The sequence below is a fragment of the Camelus ferus genome, chromosome 15, assembly GCF_009834535.1.
Source record: "Camelus ferus isolate YT-003-E chromosome 15, BCGSAC_Cfer_1.0, whole genome shotgun sequence".
NCBI lineage: Eukaryota > Metazoa > Chordata > Mammalia > Artiodactyla > Camelidae > Camelus > Camelus ferus.
Window position 1 is genome coordinate 23,291,056 of NC_045710.1, and position 21,619 is coordinate 23,312,674.

At 42.0% G+C, this 21,619-nt stretch overlaps 1 protein-coding gene across 1 annotated transcript in view; it reads left to right on the forward strand.

Moving 5' to 3' along the window:
- Positions 1-21,619, forward strand: part of LTBP1 (latent transforming growth factor beta binding protein 1) — a 369,767-nt gene that overhangs the window by 197,459 nt on the left and 150,689 nt on the right. Inside the window, 3 exon segments of the mRNA XM_032497326.1 lie at positions 13-237; positions 1,400-1,674; positions 21,295-21,397. Coding sequence (XP_032353217.1) covers positions 13-237; positions 1,400-1,674; positions 21,295-21,397 — 603 coding nt within the window.

Consider the following 21,619-nt stretch of genomic DNA (forward strand, 5'->3'; position numbering starts at 1 on the left):
TTTCCCTTTCAGTAATTTGCCATCTTCCGTGTATGAATGGAGGCCAGTGCAGTTCAAGGGACAAATGCCAGTGCCCTCCAAATTTCACAGGGAAGCTTTGCCAGATCCCGGTCCCTGGTGCCAGCGTGCCTAAACTTTATCAGCAATCCCAGCAGTCAGGCAAGGCTCTGGGAACACATGTCGTTCACTCTACACACACCTTGCCTCTGACCATGACTAGCCAGCAAGGAGTCAAAGGTAAGCTGGTTAGTTTGATTTTTTCCCCATTCATCAGAACTCTTAACCCGCCAAACCCATACGGAAGCCAGGTGTCTGCAGATGGCCGGGCTGGTATTGGGACAGACTATGGGCCCAGGTAACTGGTGATAGTACTTTCTAGGCTGTAGAGAATTTGGTGTCTAGGAAATTAAAAAATGAAGCCTATCTTTCTCTGGTGACTCAGTACCAAGAGATGCTCAGCGTACATGGCGCTGTTCCAGCGGGGCCTGGGAAATAGAAAGAAAGATGGACAAGATGGTGTTCTGGCCCTTATCGCCGTAATAAACTAGTAGATCACACAGTACCTGCTGGTGAACACCAAGTCTGTTTTGTAGTTGAAGAGCACTTGGTTTTAGTACTAAAGACTCTGTAACCTCCCTGGGCTTCAATTTATTCATCTGTAGAGGAAGGTAAACTAGGTCACTTGGAGCTTAGAAATTCTATGACTAATTCATTCTTTTAAACCTGGCATTTCTTATACATGTACAATTTTTTAAAAAGTGGGTCAGAGAAGTGTTACTGGCTCTTACTCTTTAAAACCTGAATCTTAGCATCAGAAGATTAAACTGTTTGAAAGCTGCAGAGAAAGTCAGTACAGATATAAAATACCACACTTTGGTGTCTTGTGTGTGTCATCAGAAGCACAAAAAAGGGCAAGAGAATTATGCTTTCTGAAGTTACGTGGTAGGTCCTACAGTTTCTATGATGGAAGCTTTGTGAGAGATTCAAAACTAACCAAACTCTTGAGTCTTTATCACTCATTTGATTTCTCTCATTGTGATCATTTGTATGACCACAAGTAGCATGAATTTCCTAATTTTTTGGCTCTCCTGAAAAAAAAATTTTGTCTCATGAATCTGTGAGAGGTTTTAATTTCCCTTTATAAAAGCAGTTTTAGTCTTTAAAATACATCGATTCAGGTCTGAGTTTTGAGTGTACCCTTTTATGATAAAGAATTTTGACAGCTGTGTGACAAAAATATATATACACCATAAATGTATAATTTATCATATGAGTAATATATATGCACGTAAGTATGTCTAAATTTACTGTCCTGCCGACTAGCATGAAAATTGACTTTCATCCTGAGGCGCATGTTCATTATTTGTGACTGGCAAGTTTTCCTCCCAATCTGTTTTAGTGAAATTTCCTCCCAACATAGTCAATATCCACGTGAAGCACCCTCCTGAGGCTTCTGTCCAGATCCATCAGGTTTCAAGAGTCGACGGCCCAACGGGCCAGAAGGTAAAAGAAGCTCCACCAGGCCAATCCCAGGTCCCTTACCAAGGGCTTCCTGTCCAGAAGACCCAGACGGTCCATTCCTCATACTCCCACCAGCAAGTCATTCCTCATGTCTATCCTGTGGCCGCAAAGACTCAGCTTGGCCGGTGCTTCCAGGAAACCATCGGATCACAGGTAAGCAGCATTGCCCGGCGCGTCTGGGTAATGTGTTGCAGATACAGTCTCATTTTAGTAGGAAAGACAGACTTAGTAAAATACTTTTGTAGAAGGGGTTGGCAAATGACCCATGGGCCTGTTACTATAAATAAAGCTTTATTGCTGCACAGCCACACCCAGTCCTTTACATACCATCTATGCCTGTTTTCATGCTTTTAACTGTAGAATTGTACACTTTCAATGAGATTGTATAATCTAAAATGCCTAAAATAGGGTCTGCAAAGCTCTTTACGGAAAAGGTTTGCCAGCCTCTGATATGGAAGATAATTGTAAGTATTGAACTTGTAGAAATGCTGCCAGAAGTCCGTGATTGCCTGTTTGTACTTTTTTAGTTACGGTAATATAAGTATAAAACATGTCAGGAATGAGATATGGTATGTGAGATAGACTCTGCAAAGATGTTTGAAAATATTATGTCTTTTTGCAGTACTTTGCGGGTTAGTGGGTACATTCGAGTTTTGAACTCATCAAACAATAATTGTCATCTTTTTTGGGGGGATATAAACTAGGTTTTTATTAGTGAAGTAAGAAAAAAAAAAAGTAGTGAAAGATAGTGCACTCCCGAGAATTGGGAGCAGCCCAACCCAAGAGAGGAAAAATGGCCTGTCATCTTTTATTTTCTTAAAAAATTCGTAACTAAAGTGGAAATGCATGAGTTGTTTGAAGTGCACTTTAAGTATCATTGAGTGTATTTGTAACTCTACATTTATGTATCATAAAGTGAGAGACAGGCTGAGTTTCCTTTAAAACTTGTCATGGAATGTGCATAGGGAAAGCAACATGAAAATATTGGTTCCTGTGCCCCAATGACTTGGTGCTTCCTGCCTTGGATTATGTGATGAGTGATACAGCTTTGTCCTGTGGTTCTTCTCCTGTCACTTGACTGGTTTGAACCCTCTGTGAGGAGAGTTAATGAGACATATCCATTATTCATGTTGTCATGAATATTCAAAAAAATACTGTGTGTGTATGAAATATTTGTTGGTAATTAGAATCAATCATTCTTGCATTTGAAACCTGGAAAACACTTTTAAGTGCTGGGCAAGTCCACTTGGTCAAGTAAGGTCATTGTCTTTGTTCTAAGGGAAGAGGCAAAATTGGTTTGTAGACCCGAATGGAAAGAGCAGCCACATGGAGTTAGAAGACGTTGGTTAGGGCTGTTGGGCTCAGCAGTTGGTGTCAGGGAGCCAGCTTCCTTATCCATCAAGTGGAATCAAGAATATGGGGCTTTTGTCAAGATTAGACAAGGTAATGTGACATGCTCTGCGGATGTTACAGAACTATGTAAATTGTAGCTTAGGAGATGCTTGTCTGTTAGTAGAGTCAAACCTAAAAGTGGAGCAGGTGACTGCTTATGCCATGTAACTCCAGTAAGACAGGGAAGGCTCCGTCCCCGACGCAGCTTTGGTCTGCCTGCGGATGCCTGAAGTGCCGACTGGAGGGGACCTCTTCATTCCTCAGTTGGAGGCCAGGTTTAAGCAAATGCTTTTTGGAAAAGAAAGGTCATCAATTTACACGTAGCTTAGAAGGAAAGACTGGATTATTTTGCAAAGGGCAGGTTTTCATAGGGGCAGTGGGGCAGCAGTCAGCCTCCTGTGCTGCACAGTTTGCCCTGGACCAGCCTTGGAGGAGGAGAATGAATTCTGTGCCATTTGCGTTGATTAGTCATTCCAGCTTAGGTCGGTCATGAGAAAGGCAAAAAGCAGGTCCTTTTAAAATTCTGTGCCCAGTATCTTTCTCCTTAGTTTCCAAGTTGGAACACAGATGGTAAAAAGCAAGAAAATGAGGTGTCAACAGACTTGTTATTCTCATACATATAACAGCAGGCAGGTGGTTGCTAACTAGAAAGAATATAGACAAATTAGTTACTTTTAAGCCTAAGCTGGGCTCTGCAATCCACGTGAATTGGGTAATTGGGATAGTTACTCAAATAAAATTCAAACTCGGTGAAATACTTTTTGCCTTATCTAGATACATCTGACTTTCGATCTGAATGATCCAGACAGTGATCTCAATTCTTAATTCATTTTGCATGTGTAGTCACTACTACGCAGCTTCAAAATAAGACCTGTTTTGAGAAAACATTCTCAGCATATATTTGTCTTCTTGTTGGTAAGAAATGTTGCTGAATGCCAGTGATTGCCCAATTGTGCATTTAGGATGATCCAGGCATTAAAAAAAAATTACTGGCCAATAGTCAATAGTATATAATATGTATCCTACAAAGGTGTTTGAAAATGTTTGTACTTTCTTGCTATGGTTGGTTTGCAAACATACCTGCAGAAGGATATGCAGGTAGATTTCACATGAATGGCAGAAACAAAAGCGTAAATACTCACTAGTGCTTTGCTCAATAGGAAAACTCTTAATAGCTGCAGATGACAGCTATTGAGACCTTAATGTCATAGTTATCAGTAAGAACCTATGTTCATGTATTGCCATTAGAGGTCACACACAAAACGAATTTGGTAGGAACAGCCCTTGTCTCTGTGGGCACATTCTAAAAATCAGGCAGTAAACTTGAGGTTGAAAACTCAGCATGAGCTGTGATCAACGTATTTAAGTTCATGGCATCTTCATAGAGTAGAATTTCAGGAATTGCTTGGATGGTGGAGGAAAATGGATGACTGGTTAGGAAACTAAGCTCACAGAGAAGAGAGTGAATAATTAAACAGAGGAAAGGAATACTGCAAGAAACAGATAAGGAAATAGTGTCAGAAGAGACCAAAGAAGTGAACCAGTTTAGGGTTCCTGACAGGCGTTGGTCCTCTTAAGCCTGAGGCACAGAGCGACGTAAATGACTTGGTGTCAAGGTGAAAACGGCATCATGCCTCCTTGATCAGGTGATCAAACTCAGAGTCCTTAGAATCAGGACAACTGACAGTACATGCCTCCTAATGTGGTGCAGTAGGAGGTGTACAGCAACACCTTAAAAGTCTTCTTGCCAAAAATGGTTAATCTGAATCTGACCTCCAGCTCATAGAGAACACTCGGGGTGAAGAAACAAGCCAAAAATATCACACTCCTCCCCATCAGATAGATTAAAAATACAGGAGGATATAGCCTGGTTTCTTTAAAAAATCGTACCATAAAAAGACGTTCCTGAAAAGAGACTAGAGACAAGAGAAAATGTGATGTATGAACTTTAATCATATCTTGGTTTTTTTTGTTTGTTTGTTTAAATAAAAACCCAGCTCTGAAAGACATTTTAGCAACAATTGAGGAAATTTAAATATGGACTGAATATTAGATGATATTTTGGAATTATTACTTTGTTAGGTGTGATAATATTAGAGGTATGTAGGACCATGTCCTTATTCTTGAGTGAGGAATGCCATGATGTCTGTAATTTACTTCCAAATGCACTTGTACACATCTGGCAAAATCTTAGCAGTTGTTGACTCTGAGGGGTGGAAATGCAAGTGATCATTGTATCATTCTTTGAATTATCTCAGCATATTTGAAAATGTCTTATGAGAAAAGGAAGAAAAATGTTCAAATTTCCTAGACTTAGAATAATTTACGATGGACTTAAAAGCTGGACATTTGATACATTTAATGAACTTTTAGAAAATTTTTTAAGTTTCAACTTTTGAATGAATGGGGGTGGATGTCGGGATGGTAGACATGAGACCAGGGAAGAGAAGCTGGCCTTGGTCCAACTGTGAAATGACCAAGGTCTAATCTAAGAAGTCAAGTTGAAAATGAAGAGATGAATGCCGAGGCTTTTGTGAAGAAGCTAGCATCATAATTGCATTATGGGCTGTTGTGAAGGAAAAGATGGTGATAAGTTGGTATATTCTGAACTTTCTGGCTTCAAAAGTCAGATAAAGGCTCCCTCTGATTGATTCACTGACCCCTGGGGCCAGGGATCGGGGGAGGATTGTGAGGTAAAGATGAGTAGCAGCTACATCTTTGTTTCAGCCAGCCCCATCTTTGATGTATTCTTGAATAACAATCAGGGAATCCAGTGCTGTTTTAGAGATGAAGGGAGAGAGGATTAATGCTGAAAATTCAGTGGTCAGTGAATGATAGTTAAATTGATAGGAGCAGAGATTTCTTTGGCTTGGCGTAAAGTGGGAAGAGGTGGGGGAGTGAGATTGGAGAGATCTCCAGTGTTTTCCACCTTGATGGAGAATGTCAAAACAAAGGGGGAAAACACTCCTATTCTTTTGCTGTGATCAAAAGTAATGTTTCATCTTTGAGTCCTAAAAGTAATTTCTTGCTCATAAGATCATATAAACTATTGATTTCTGTGTGAATCGGGCTGCATAAATTATCTTTAAAGTATGCAAAGAATAGAAATTAATCTAATAGAATATACGGGGTAGCTAAAAGGAATTGGTTTCTTGAATGTAAATCAAGTTTGAAGTAGTTGAAAAGTCATAATTTGAGCAGATGTAGCTGTCTGTACTGCCTGGTACTCCAAATATATTTGAAAACGTTACTGAGACTTTGCTCAATGTATAGATCAAATTAGAATTACACCTCCAGTGGTTGGAATTGTCAGCTACTTTTAGGATAGTCTCATGTTTTCATGTGCTTGAAACTTCAACATTTCCAGGCAAGTTTTCATCTCTGAGGAGAGGCCATGTTTCAGAAAATATCCCTCAAATCTATTTTTGCACCACAGGGTCATTGAATATGTACATTTTTTCCTTTGTACAAGGGTGTCCTTTATTTTAAATTGGTTCTCTTAACAGTAACCTAAAGTTGAGTCTTACTTGGCATCTGAGTTTTTACTTGTTGCAAACGTGTTTTATTTATTGCCCAATTACTGGAAACAAACATTTACAGTGACCTAATGATGCCAGATGGTATGAAAAGACCTTGTGTGAAATGTAGGGTTCAGAGTCCAGCTTCCATGCTGGGTGTGTCATTGCCTCCTTGTGAAATCATGTGCTTTTTGTTAAAGGTAGGAACATGCCCCTTAATTAGACAAGCATTAGGAGATGAGACAAAAATTCAAGTGCCTCAACACCTTCGTTTTGCAGATGCCAAGAGTAGCAAATAAACACCTGAGTTAACTAAGAACAGAAATTTGGGAAAACCTGAAGTAGAAGTAAACAGAAAAGAGAGGATATTTTTAACACAGCATTCTAGCACAGATAAATATAATCACATAACATGCAAACCCACTTTTGTAGTTAGCAACCATAAAATCCCCAGAACAAGAAAAAAAATAGAAAGGTACAATAGGTACAAACTATAAGGTATAAAATAAGTTATAATGATATATTGTACAACATGGGGAATATAGCCACGTAGCCGGTGTTTTACGATAACTATAAATGGAGTATAATCCTTAAAAATTGTGAATCACTATACTGTATACTTGTAGCTTACATAGTACTGTATAGCAATTATACTTCAATTTAAAGAAAGACAGTTTTTAAGTTTTTGGGGGGGGTAATTAGGTTTGTTTGTTTATTTATTTGATTTTTTTTGGTGGGGAGATATTAGGTTTATTTATTCATTCATTTATTTTTGTAGGAGATACTAGGGATTGAACTCAGGACCTTATGCATGCTAAACATGCACCCTACCACTTGAGCTATACCCTCCCCACCAAGAAAGACAGTTTAATAAAAAAATGAATAAATAAACACATTCTAAGATGAATTCTCTGATATATAGTCTATAGAAAAAAATAAGCTTTGTGTGGATAAGGAAGAAAAGGACCATTGCTTGATGTGAAATTCTGGTATCATTGGAAAACCCTTTCTTTAGTTGCTGGCCATATACATAATAAGCCCTGGGGCAAAAAGTGACAGGAGAACAGTTTGGGATCCTGTTAGAGGTTCCAGCAGTTGTTCCAACAGTTCTTTTTGGACAGGAGAAATAGAAACAGAATGGGCCATTGGAGAAAAAGATTATTTAATTGGAGATTTGTCTCTTTTGGCAGATAAAGTCAATAACATCCTCAAGTTCTTCAAATCTTAGCACTGGAACACACATGCATGCACACACAGACACACATACACACACATATACATACACATATACACACATACACACACACACACACACAATTCTGAAGGGCCAAACAAATACACTTTGCTTTTGTTAAAAAAAATTTTTTTAGACAAACATCATAGAGACTTAACAGGAAAGTGTGAGCTCACTGCAGTGGAAAAGCATCTTAATTACATGGCTGAAAGTACTTTTTAAAAAGTCTCAATATTGTCACAGGACTTTGAAGAAAAATATTTCCTGGTTTCCACCACATGGAAGCTGATGAGAAAGTAGGGAAACAGCTGTCACGCCGGTCAGTTCCACACGGCAGAAAAAACAGAGATGGATACGCAGAGATGGAGATGTAGGGACAGGCTGCAGACTTTCAGAATCTCTTCTCGGGAATGGAAAATGAATGTAGTGCTCGATCAGGGGAGCTGGGACATGAAGTTCTGCTTAGAAACCTCTTTTTGGATTTCCTCAGAATCTCTTCTGCCCTGACAATGAGTATTACTAGGGTGAGGCCTGAAGCTATGATGAAATGCTAATTTTATCCTGATGGGGGATGGTGCCAGAATGGTCGTAACACTTTCACATTGGTTAATTCCCTAAACTGAGTCCACAAACTGCCTAAGTAGACAAGAGATCTAAAAAGAAAGTAACTATAAAACATTTCACCAAAGACTCTTGGCCTCTCACTTCTGTGTTATCCCTTATGTGAGGAGGACTGAGTCGGCCAGGCTGGGTCAGCAGTGGGTCTAGGAGTGTCTGTGGCCCTCTTCTCTTCCCTCCCCAATTCTCCCAGGCCACATGGTCCTGGGGGCGGGGCCCTCCCAGGTGAACTCGGCCTTTTTGCAGACACGCGACTGGGCAGTGACCAGGGAAGGCAGGGCCAGGACTACCAGACGTCTGCCTTCTCCACGAGCAGAGAGCCCTGTTGGGGTCTGTTGCTTGCATTTGCTGAAGTTTGGCCTCCTTCACGTGGAATAAGTCATTAACACTAGGCACTTCCTATGCCATCTGGGTTTTTCGTCACTGTCCCACTCCTTTGGCATAATCTAAGAAATATTTAATTGAGTGTTAGTGAGTCTGGTTGTCTCCAGTGACTCTGAAATGGGCCGTCCTTGCCAAACCTTTACAGAGGGTGTCACTGAAGGTGTCGCACGCATTGTGGGTGACTGGTCCCAGACTTCTGCAGTGTCAGTTGGTACTGCTCCAGCCACCTCTGCCAGATGGGCTTTGTGCCGAGGGCTCTCTTCCTTGGAGTTGAAAAGATCAGTAAAGACAGGAATAAGACCCAAAGGGGAAACGTACTGTGTATGAAAGAAACCATGTCTCCATGTGACTGGGCTTCTGCCAGTGGCGGGAAGAACCGCTGGTTTTACTTAGATTGAGAATGTAGGGCTGGGACATTAGTTGAATCAAAATATAGATTCTTAGAACTGAAGTAGAGTGGTTCAGAGAATGGGTGATGACCCAGACATTACCCTTCCTACAGCCTAATGTCCAGTCTTTCCCCAGGCCAGTGTCTGGGCACCAAAGAGGCTGTCAGTTTTGAATAAAGTTCACTTACCCTGACCTGTTCAACAGACCAGTTTATGCTTCTTTGGTCTTCTCAGATGTTTTTCATTTTATTGGCAGTGGAAGTACCTTTATCAGGACATAAAATAGCAGATTTCCATCTTTTTTTTTTTTTTTTTACCTCTGGCGCTCACTAAAATAATATACCTATTAATTAGACTCCTGCTTATGCAGAGGAGTAGGCATTGAAAATAATCATGAGGCGGTTCAGAGTGGATGCATGTTACGTCACTTCTGATCTTGCCAAAGTGGCAAGATTTGTGGTGATTACATTTGAACATGATGGTTCTGAGGTATGTTGGAAGTGGTTTTAGGAGACCATGGCTTGAGTCTATGGTCGGTTTGAACTCTATACATTACAAAAGTGTTTGAAGAGTCACAGCTCATATTTCTAGGATCTGATGTCATTTCTTGACTTTGTCTACGTGACCTGTTGGAATTGAGCTTTGCAAACATGAAGTGGAACCATCTGGTTTACTAAAATAACAAACAAAAAACCTGACCCATAAAGTTGTACTAAAAAAAGCAACACTGTCCCATGTTGAAAGACAACAAAAAGGTTCCCTGACTCCACCCTTCACCTTCCCCCACATTGATGATAGTAGTATTTTTTCCCTCATTCTTCCATTTTTTTTCTCCTCTTGTCTTCTTTTATGTATAAAAGAATTTATATGTATATTTGGATGTTGTTTCAGCAAGATCTCTTTGAAACTGTGCATTTATTCTAATGATACTACCATTGTGCAGTTTTGAGATTTGTTTTAAATGGCTTATTTTTTTTTTAATGGCAGTACTGGGGATTGAACCCAGGACCTCGTGCATGCTAAGCATGTGCTCTACCACTGAGATACTCCCCGCCTTAACTTGTTTTGAAGTAATTGTTTCAGAATGAGTTAATGAGCTGCTCATGAAAATTAAGTCCTTGATATTTTGCTCACCCATTACTATATTCTCAATGAATCCAAAAGATTCCAATGGTCACTTCAGCCTCTAGTGAGCAGCGATTTGCCACCATTGAGGGTATTTAAAATAACATCTTTAGTCCTGAAGAGAATTCTGAAATCCAGACACCAAAGTTCTACATATTTTGAATAAAGACAGCAATGCTGTCCAGACAACACTTTGAAGAGGACTGGTTTAGAATGTGCAAGCTTCAACGGAGTTAAGAAAATGGTCTGAAGGTTCTGTGGCTTTGGGACAGGCATCTTAGTAAGGCAGTGTGTTTTTATAAAACAGTTGATAGAGAACATTCACATTTATGACCTTAGTTGACCTTCAAAACAAGGAAAAGTAAGGTATTCTTGTCTCCCATTTACTTAAGTGAAACTTGAGGCTCAGAGAGGTGGGGGGACTAGCTTGTGCTGGTATTTCCAAGTCAATAGCTCTTTTTCCATTTTGGCAAATGCATCATATCTCTGGCCCTCAGTTTCTTTATTTTTCAAATAACTGGTTTGGCTGAGAAGACTACCAAGACCTCTTGTAGCTCTGCAGTCCTCTGACTGTGATTTTGACATCTTTCTTTTTTCCTCCCCCCCCACAATCTTAGACGCCACATGTTTCTCACATATACACAGGATCTATGGGCAGAGCAAACTGTACAAACATTGAATATCGTCAGTACCTAAAACGCTCTCTCAGATCCACTCCGACTTGAGAAACTCAAGTGTTGGCTCCTCCAAGAAGCCTTTCACTCCTTCTTCAGCCCACATGGCTCTCTCCCCCTTGAACTTTTACTGCATGTAGAACCCAGTCAGACCATTTTGAATTTAATCATCGTAAAGTTGATGATTTTGTGCCTCTCTTCTCTTCCCCACAAGCTTGTGCTTTTCAGGAAGACAGGACCACTGAGGAACTGAGCTCAACACTGGGCATAGATGAGCTGTCGGTAAATATATTAGTATTAGTCAGGGTAGGCTAGGTTGTGCTGTAGTAACAGACACAGCAAAAGGTTACACTTTGTATGCACTAGATATCTGAAAGGTAATGGGGCTCCGTGCCACACATCTCTCAGGGACGCAGGCCGCTGGTGGCCTCCACTGTGTTACTGCTGTGCTACATAGAGCACAAGGCCTCTCAGTTCCTACAACAAAGGAAGACTCATTTGTTGAAGTCATAACCCCTCAATGTGAGTGTACTTGGAGATAGTCTATAAGGAGGTAATTAAGATTAAATGAAGCCATAAGGGTAGGGTCCTGATACAGTGGGATTAGTATTCTTGTAAGATGAGACACCAGAGAACTCCCTCTGCTCACCATGTGAGGACATAGCAAGATAGCGGCCTCCTACTAGCTGGGAAGAGAGTCCTGACCAGAATGGACCATGCTGGCTCCTTGATCTCGGATTTTGACCCTCCAGAACTGAGAGAAGATGCACGTCTGCTGTTTAAGCCACCCAGTCTCTGGTGTTTTGTTACGGCAGTCCCAGCCGACCAGTACAGTTAGGGAGTGGAAAATGTGGGGAAGCCAGTGGTTCTCTGGGGAGTAGGAAATGTTCCCGCCACAAGGGGCAGAGCAGTGGTCGAGACAGACATGGTTCCCTGCTCACAGGGAATTAGAGAAACCTATTAATATGACTTGTGGCATTCAGTTTTTCTACACTACTGGTGACCAAACCACAGGTAATTATTAGTTTTGAGTTCTGTGTACTTGGATGAAATAGAGAAAAACCGAAAGCTTAACCAAATGAGGCACGTGTTAACAGTTGACTTACTGCTGTGAGACCCCAAATGTTTTGTTGTTCTTTTCAGCCTCCCTACGTAAACAAAAAGGAAACTGACAAGCAAGGCAGCCTCCTAGAGTTTCTCTCAGTACAGGCCTAGAAATAAGCATGGGGGGAAATAGGCCTTAAGTTCATCGTTTGGGAGTGATCAGATTGCTGTAGAGGTAATAATCATGCTGTGTCTACACACTCATCTTTATTTCCTCCCTCACCTTGACTTTCTCTTTATAAAGAGATACATCCTTGGTAATGGAAGTTAGGATAAGTTGCATCTTCGTACCATCTAGTACTAGAATTTATGGTGTAATTTGTGTTTTTGCTGCAAGGGAAGGAAGGCCAGCGGGAAATAGGATGTTGGAATATAATCATGACAAAACATAATTACTCTTTTTGCAATGTAAGAATAGCAAGACATACCACAACTAAATAGACTTGACTGTCGAAATGCTCAAATCCTTGGAGAGGTGGAGAGAGTAGGCAGCCCAAATGTGATCATTTATTTAGAAGAGATGTCAAGTAGAATGGTAAGTTTCATGCTTAAGAATCTTTTCCCCCTTTTAAGTTACTTTAAAACCATTTTTGCCTTAGTGTAACTTTAAAAAATACTGTTTCATAAAACTAAAGTAGTTGTCTGGAATTCCTTGAAGCCAATGGTTTGGCTTCAGCCGGCTTTAAACAAATACACTGTCAGAAATCAATGTGGATACATTTCCAACAGTTAATGCCCTAGTCACAGTAGATACTTTGTAAAATCAATAGCCTGAAATATCAGAGGATTAGGGTTGTATCAGATACCCCAAATGCCTAACATTGTTTTAATTACTCTAATAAAAGAAAGCTGGGTGGACTTTAAAAAAAAAAAAAGAAAAAAAAAACCTTGCCTATAAAGAATGTTCTACTCAAGCCAAAGCAAATTTTTTACAAGTTCTTTTAGAAAATCTGGAAGTATTTAAGCGTTTTCCTCTTCTTATGAGACAATGCCTGTTCCACTGCCAGGGCCCCGTCGTACGATATTCTCCTTTATGACAGCAGGCCTTCAGAACAAGTTGATCAAATGTGTTGCTGTAGTTGCGTTAGTGATAGGGTTCAGAGATTTGGACCCTTTTCCTTATTGGCACATGGAAATAAACATGTTTAATGTTCTGGTACATGGACAGTGAAGAGCTCTCATGAGGCTTTCTAGCTTGATTTGGAGCCGTAGCTGGTCCACAGGCTAGAAGAGCACTGTTCTACTCGGAAGATGGGCAGAAGTCGTTTTGCCAGAGTGGAAATGTGTATATCATAGCAAAGAGATTGATAGGAACAAAGAGGAGCTGCGACAGAAGTTTGGATTCATCTTTACATTGCGTATGGTGAGAACGTTCCCCCTGAGGGCCCTCATTCTGGTTTTTATGAAAAGAAGTCCAAGATTTTCAAAAAAAAAGGAGGCGGGGGGGATTCGCATTCCTCAACCAAATTTATAGAATTGAGGGTGTAGCTTCTGTTTGCCAGAGCGCCTCCAGGCTTTGTGCCAGAGCCCTGGAGTAGGATGCTTTTGGGTGAGGGTAGAGTGGGGCATGGCAGTTGCACACTTGGAATAGTTTATGGGACACCTGGGCTGTGTGGGTTGATCAGCCATAGTGTGACTTTTCAGTGAGTCACAGCTCAAAGCATGGAAAATCTGCATCTCCATGACTGTCCTGAATGATTTCTAGTATTTTGTCTATTGATAATCGTCTATTCATTATAATTCTTATGGTTTAAAAAGGAGTTAAGAGCCATGGCTGTTTTCAGGGAAGTTTGCTGTTTCTGTGAGTACTGATGAGCAGGAAAAGGGAGGCAGTGAAGCAGGGTCCAGAAGAGGGGCCCCATGCTGGTCCTTACTGATCATGGTGCTCCAGGTCAGGGTGTAATGTCAGGACTAGGGAACATGGGGCCGCATGGAATTGAACAGTTAAGGAACAGCAACCTTCACAGGGTTGCCCTGACACAGGACACTATTCCACCATAGCTGCCTGGTTACCCTCAGCCTTGCACCAGAGTCTTCATAAAATCTTAAAATTTTGGCACATCAGTGAATATTAGCAGTTAGTCTGCCCTCAGAATTGTATCGGTGAGGAAACTGAAGGCCAGAGAGAAATTAAGTTGCTTCATGCCTTATGTTGAGTTTATGGTAGGTAAGGACTACAACTGAGGCTTTCTGGTTCCTGTTCCAATATTTGTACTGTTCAATCCTGGTTCTTAGGCCATCTCTTCTGGGCATGGAGATGCCCACCAGAAACCATTGCTGTCTGTAGAAGTCAGCTTTGGCTGTCAGAACAAAATACCATGTGTGGGTGGCTTAAACAACCAGTATTAATTTTCTCACAGTTCTGGAGATGGACAGTCCAAGATGAAGATGCTGAGAGAGTCAGTCCCTGGGAGGGCTCTCTTCCTGGTTTGCAGATGGCCACCTTCTCACTGCCTTCATATGGCAGAGGCAGAAAGTGCTCTAGTGTGTCGTCTTCTCCTTGTAAGGACACTAATCCTATCACGTGGGCCCCCCCCTCATGACCTCCCAAAGACCTTGCCTCCTAATATCATCCCATTAGAGATCAGAGCTTCCACACGTCAATTTGCATGGAGGGACACACCAACATTCAGTCCATAATACTCGCTGAACATGAGAGAAAAGGTGTGTTCTCTGGGACCCGTCTTGGGGAGTTCCGTGTTCCTCAGTGTTTTGTGATTGGGCCATGGATGCTTGGGAATGGATGCAGAGCAGGCTTCATTGTTTTGACTTCCTGGTCTTGGTCCTCTGGTACCAAGACATGGCACGTGACAAGAAGGATTTTGATGTCTCGAAAGTGGAATCTGCCTGCTACTTGAACATGGATAGTAATTGATTGATAATAATTGGTTTATAGTAATTCACTGATACCATGTTGTCCTTATTGAGTAGAATTAAAATGAAATCCAATTAATCACAAACTCTGCATGGCATTTACTCCTTGATCTTCTTTTTTAACTAGTCAGAGCACTTTTTTGAAAACTTGAACATTTTTAGCAAAATTGTAAGAGTATCTTTTTGTTTTTTATTTTATTATTATTAATTTTTTTTATTGAAGTACAGTCAATTATAATGTGTCAATCTCTGGTGTACAGCACAATGTCCCAGTCATGCATATACATACATACATTCATTTAAATTTTTTTTCCATTAAAGATATTACAGGATATTGAACATGATTCCCTGTGCTATACAAAAGAAACTTCTTTTTCTTTTTAAATGTCTAGATCTAAGTTACTTATTTTTAAGTATCTCTTCTCTGTAAGTTGAATCTGGTACATTGTATATCCAGTAACTGTTAGATTGCATGGTCATTTGTTAACTAAGCCCAGGTTTTTAAATGAAGGGCCCAGAGGAAGGAGTCTGATGTTAATTGTGAGCTTGAGGGTATGCTGGCCACGTGGTTGTCTCATGGAGAATCTGTCTCCATGTATTGTCTGTTTTCTTGAGAGCTCTGTGAAAGTGCACATTTTTAGTTCCATGTTATAGAGGGAATAGGCAGAGAGAGGTTGAGAGTTTTGCCCGTGGTCATGTAGGTGGTGATGGGAAAAGTGAGGATTTCGACCTGTGTTGGTCCAACTTCAGAAGCTGAGCTCTTATCATTTACTCAGTTGCAGGTCATCGTTACACCACTTTTCACTGGGCCCTCAGGGAGTATGATTGTGTGGAAAGGTCAGTTTCACAAAGCACTGACTCTGCCAAACATAGAGATGCCTGGGAGTTTGCTCTGTGTTAGGACGTCTCTTGTTGGGGGCAGCATTTATTGGGGAAACAGATCATTAGTGGTGGACTTCAAATCTCCCTTCTGCTAGTTGTTTGAGAAGTATAGCCAGTGGGCTGTATTGTCCAGTTTCATATTTTGGTCCTCTGATTACTGATCATGTTGACCTTAAATATAATTTCTTCCCTTTTTTCCCTATGAATGATGTATTCTATCCTGATAATTCTCTCTCTCTTTTGAGGGAAAGTATCAGATGTAGAATAAGACACTTTTATAAAAAGGTGTAATCTTTTCCTCCTCTTCTCTTTTTGGTCACTATTTCCACGTTTGCTACATAACTGTGAAGATGCTAGATATTTCATCCAAAGCAATCCAAAACGTTTTTGCTTTGGGAGAGGAAACGGACACTTCCGTTTCCCTGACTCCTGATTAATTTTGATACCTGACTACAAATCGAATCCCAAAGTGGGAGAATTGTCCATGGTGTAGCTCCACCTTGCTCTCCTTCCCTACCTGCTCTCTGTTCCTTTGTATTTGGCCTGCCTTCCTCTGTCCTTCCTCCAGCCCCACCCTGGGGTCCCTTCCAGTGGGTGTTAGGTCTTGGGCTTAGCAAAAACTTCTCCATGCCTTGGGAATCTCTCTCCCTAGTCCAGCCATTGAGTCACTGCCTTGTTCAGCTGTTTCCTAAACACAGCCCTGTACACTCTTATAAGAAGGAGTTGCAGTGAATCAGCCTCTCTCTTTCAAGTTTCACTTCAGTGCAATCTCCAGGAGCATTTAAAAAAATCTGCATCATTGTAACATTTTAAGTTTTATTTATTTATTTCATTCCAGTGCCTTAATCTCTTTGAGAAAATGTTCCCTATTCAAACTCAGAGTATTTCATACTTTTTTTTATAATGGTTCCTGATAACAAAAGAAAATGAGTTACCAACACGTGATAAGAATAATATGTAAGAGTGTTTCAGTATTATCATTTTTAAATGTCTTAAGTAGTAAGTCCTTGACATGGTCACCATCTTTATGAAGTGGCCCTTTTACTGGTGAACTAGCTGAACTCTTTGAATAAAGGTATCCTGAGAGCATAACAAACGGGCCAGCAGTAGGACACTTGATAGGTTGTCCTCCGAGGAGGACGGTGCAGAACCAGCCCATGCTCTGTGTACCCGACACTCTGTCCTGCTGTAACACATGGCCCCAAAGACCGCCGTCTTCTAGTCCCCACAGCAGAGCTGCTGGAGTAGGGTCAGCCATGCTTGGATGTGCATCATTTGATCTCACCACTGTCCTTGGAATTTGGGATTACTGTCCCGTTGTCTCATTTCTATCTAGTAAGGCTGAGTGATGGGTGAAGCATTTCCCTGCTCATCAGTGAGAGCCTGGGTTTAGACCCCGGTCTAATGATTCCCATCCATTGCTGCTTTCTTTTCCCCAAGGCTGGAGCTTCCTTGTGACAGATCCACTGCCCGGTGCAGCAAACATGCTTGAGATGAAGATATTTATAGGTACCTGTAATTTTAAGGCATGAAAATTGAATCACTTGAAACCATGCTCCCATGTTTATCCCCTCTTCAAGTTACCGTTCATCTCTGGAGCAACTCCCATGAGTTTTGAATTGACAAAAATTGTAAGCCTTTATACATGTAAGACTGAACATTTCAGCTCCTGTATTTGTAGGGAGTTCTAAAACCAGCTGTGATCACAGCTTTATTTTGAGTATCAGCAAAGGGGTACGGTATTTCAAAAGTGAGTTTTTGCAAGTCAGTATTGTAGATAAGTCTACAGTTAAGTATTCTCAATCAAGTCAAGATTTAGAATAGTACATTGTCTTGCAGTCTGTTAATTTCTTCACAATGGTGAACAATTAAAGATTTTCATACCATGGCTTGGAATAATTGTGTGTTGTGAAAGTCAAACCATTGACATTCATGGAGTAATTGTGATGATTTTTAAGTAGTCTTACCTTCTGATGTATAGTGCTAATAAAGATGGGAACTGTCAGTGAGTTATTTCCATGCACCCAGTCTTCTAAGGATCATGATGATTGGGGCTGCGAGTAGCTCTATTTGATTTTCTTTTTTCTTAATTTAGTTTGCAGAAGTCCTTTAGGAAGAGGCTCAGGCTGGGGTAAGCATCTCTGGAGATGCTGATAGAAGGGAGGAGGTAAGACATAGGAGATGGGTAGGAGTGCATCTGCCCAGACACAGTTCTGTTACAGACTTGAGAGCAACAGAAGTACTTGAGATTGCCTCTAGTGTGTAGTAATTTGCATTTCCTAAATCAAGTACTGCAGCCTGTCAGTGTATAGCACCCCAGATGTGGCAGAAACCATACGATTTACCTGCTTCATATCCTGGACTTGATGAGAGATGGTCCTCCAGCCTTCATTCCCAACGAAGATGTCAGCCTCTTGCATTGTTGAGGAGTCTTAACTGTTGAAAGTCTCCTGCTTAATGAGTTGGAGCCTCTCTTCCTGGATTTGCAGCCTTTAGTCATGCAACTAACTTCAGGCAATGAGTTTGTTTAACACACCTGCACTCCGCCATCATGGCTGCACGTCATCTTACTGTCTCTGCTTTCTTCACTTGACATTCACAGGACCTGATTACCAGAACCTTCATTGTTCCGTTTGGACTGCCCTAGGTGGGCCATGCATCTGCTGGAATCCTAGCACCAGCAGGTGGGGTCATAGTGTCCCCTCGCCTGCAGCACCAGGTTGTGTGCGCTTTGAGGAACTGTATCATGTTGCTCGATGGACAGGATAGATATTTCTCTCTGACCTGAAATAGCTAAATATTGGGTTATAAATTTAACACATTTCTCCTGGATTTCTTGTAAGATATGCTTTGAAATGAAAGACAGGCTTAGACAGAAAAGACCTAGTGGTGTTGAATGGTCTATTATGTGAGAGCCCTGGGTATGGCAACAAAGATGTCTGAGTTGGAGTTCCTGGCTACACATTGAAGTCTGCATAGTTAAATAACTAAAGGGACAAACATGAAACCTCATGCCTTGTTAGAAGCCTGACTTCATCCCGTGCAGTCTTTTCTCATACTGTGCAGACCTGGTTTTGAGAACACACAGTGTCATGGTACCACCTACACTGCCATTTATTTAATCGATTTGGATGGCTTGTGCTGCTCTTGGCTGTGGACCTGCGAAAACAAAGCCATAGGATAAAGCGGCCTGAATCCTGTAATGAAAACCTTGTACCTTTTCTGAGGCCTGGTCGTGAGAAATGATTTATTTTTGCCCTCCTAAATAAAACATTCTAGGAATCTGAGGTGAAAATTGGATTTTAACTGCTACTAAAATTTGGAGCATATAAAAATGGCACGTGTTGAGAGTTTTGCTTGATTATAGAAGAACCTAGAGAGTATGGGAGGAGACTGGTCTACATGGGATGTGCACTGGTGTCTTATGTAAACCTGACTGCTAAACCTGGAAACGCGCTGGTATCTGACATAAATCTGATGCTAAACCTGGGAACACACTGGAAGCACGCTCTGGCAGCAGATGGCAACGGTGGAGACTACTGCGTTCTTAACATAATTATTTTGTTTCCAGTCTGATGCCTGGAGCGGTGTTCCTTCTTCCATGCTTCCTATTTCAGATTTCAGCCTTCTGTGACTAAGCTGGAGGAGTCTGGGAACGTCCTGAACCCAGCCAGCATGTGCTTTTCTTGCCTCAGGTTCTCTATTTCATACATGAGTTCCCTCTCCCTCCCCCTTCTCCCTCTCCTCTCCCCCTGCTCATCATAGATGATTTTGGGAGAGCGTATGACATCCTGTCGAAATCATAAAAAACCACAAAAACCCAAGGACTTCAAAGCTAGATGTAACTAAAACTTCATTAACTGTGCTGGGCCTTCTCTGGTTTTGTTTTACAATTCGGACATGGAGTCACATAGAGCCTCATTCGGAATCCTGCGTGGGCGGACCCAGCGGGAAAGCAGGGCTGTCCCTGGAGGCCTGCCTGGTGACTGGCGTCTACTTTCCACTGCCCTTCCAGGAGTCACCACCTGCCCCGGCTGTCTGTCGCTGTGTTCTGCTCACTAGCCTGGGCGAGTGTGCTCATTTCCATGGTTTTTCACAGAACCGCTGCATCCTTGGATGGACTGCAGCTAGTTAGTTTGTTCCTTAGTTCCTCCGCTTGTGTGTGCCTTCCTTCCCTCAAGACTTATTGAGCATTTATTTGCCATGTGTCCTGTGTATTGGGTTATACAGATGAATAAGATACATCTGGATTTAATTAGAACGCATAGCAGAGGCAGCGGAACTGTGTAGAGAGTGCCCTGGAGGAGGGAGGCTGGTTGGAGGAAGGGGCTGAAATTGAGGCGACAGGAGGCTTTCCAGTGAGGGTTCTCCAGGGCTGCGGCTTACGGGATAAAGAAAGTTTCTCCAGGCAAAGGAAGAAGGAAGGACATTCCAGAGAGGAGAAACCGCTTTTTGGAAAGACGGTTGGGGTACAGAAAATAAGGAGTCCTTTGATGTGCCTGAAGGATGGATGCAGAGGCCGAGGGGACGGGGAAGAAAGCTGGTCTAAGGTGAGAACAGGCAGGGCCTTACATGTCATGCTGGGGAGTTGGCAGTCTTCAGATGGCAGAGGGTGACTGAAACTTTTCAGTCAGTAGGGTACTGTGATCAGATTTGTCTTTGGAAAGATGGCTCTGGAAACCGTTTGAGAATCTTGTAGAGACTGAGGCAGAGGGACCCCCTTAGATGTGGGACGTGGGCTTAGCCTGCACAGAAGGGATGAAGAGCCAAGTGGCCGTCCCTGCACAACCCCCTCAGAATTGGTACCCAGAGCAGTATGTTTTCCTAGAGCCTTCCCAGCCTCACGGAGCTGCTCTCACTTGAGACCCCTGCCTCCCAGCCTCGTCTGACCTTGAGTGACAAGGAGTCGAGATGGATCTTTCCATTGGTCAACTCATGTTGCTCAGGTGGCCTTGAAGCCTGGCCCTTCTGCCTGCTGGCCTGACTTAAACCTGCCATCACCTTCCGAGCTGGGCTGCCTTCCCTGGGTCAGGCTGCTTGGATGCCTGGAGCCTTCGTCTCGCAGAGCTGACCTGGCTCGGCCCTGCTGGTGTCTGGCCCAGGTCTTGGTGTGGCAGGAGGACAGGGACCTCTTGTAGATGGGATCTGTGCCACGTTCTCAAGGTCTCTGTCCTCACCTCTCCCTTACAGCTCTGTTCCCTGAGGGTCCACAGCAGAGAGTTCAACAGACAGCTGAAACTCAGAGTTTAACTTCTCTCTTAAGTTTTGAGGTTCTTAATAAGGAAAAAAAATGGCTTTGAAAAGTTCAGTTTTATGCAGTGCTCTGAACAGTGACAGGTTTTCTGAAAATGCTCACAATGCCCAGGAGCTCTTGGAAATATGCTTGTTCATTTTAGTGTCCTATTGATTGTGTCCTGGTGTTTTGTTCCAAGGTTTCAGAGCCACCCCACACCCCTGTCCCAGCTCTGTGTCCATAACAAGGGAACTCTTTTATAATGTGACGGTGAAGCACAGCAGTGCTCTGGAGCTGGGCATCCTGCATTCAATTAACCTTCGTATTTCACACCTCATCATTGCAGTGTGGCAAGGCGCTCCCTGGCCTTTCAAAGCAAGAGGACTGCTGTGGAACCGTGGGCACCTCCTGGGGCTTCCACAAATGCCAGAAATGCCCCAAGAAGCCGAGTAAGTGTTGTTCCATCATTCCTTTGCAGGTTACTGTTGCGCATCTGTTTCCTTATGGTGACTTTTAATGGTGAAACAACATTAGACTTTCAAAGAAATCACTCAGAATTGTAGAATGTAGTGTGATAATTTGCATTTCCAGAAACCTTGCAAGTCTGAGAAAGCTTTCATATTGATTCTATTTTTTAATAGACATAGCTATCAGTTGCCTTGTCCAGTTGG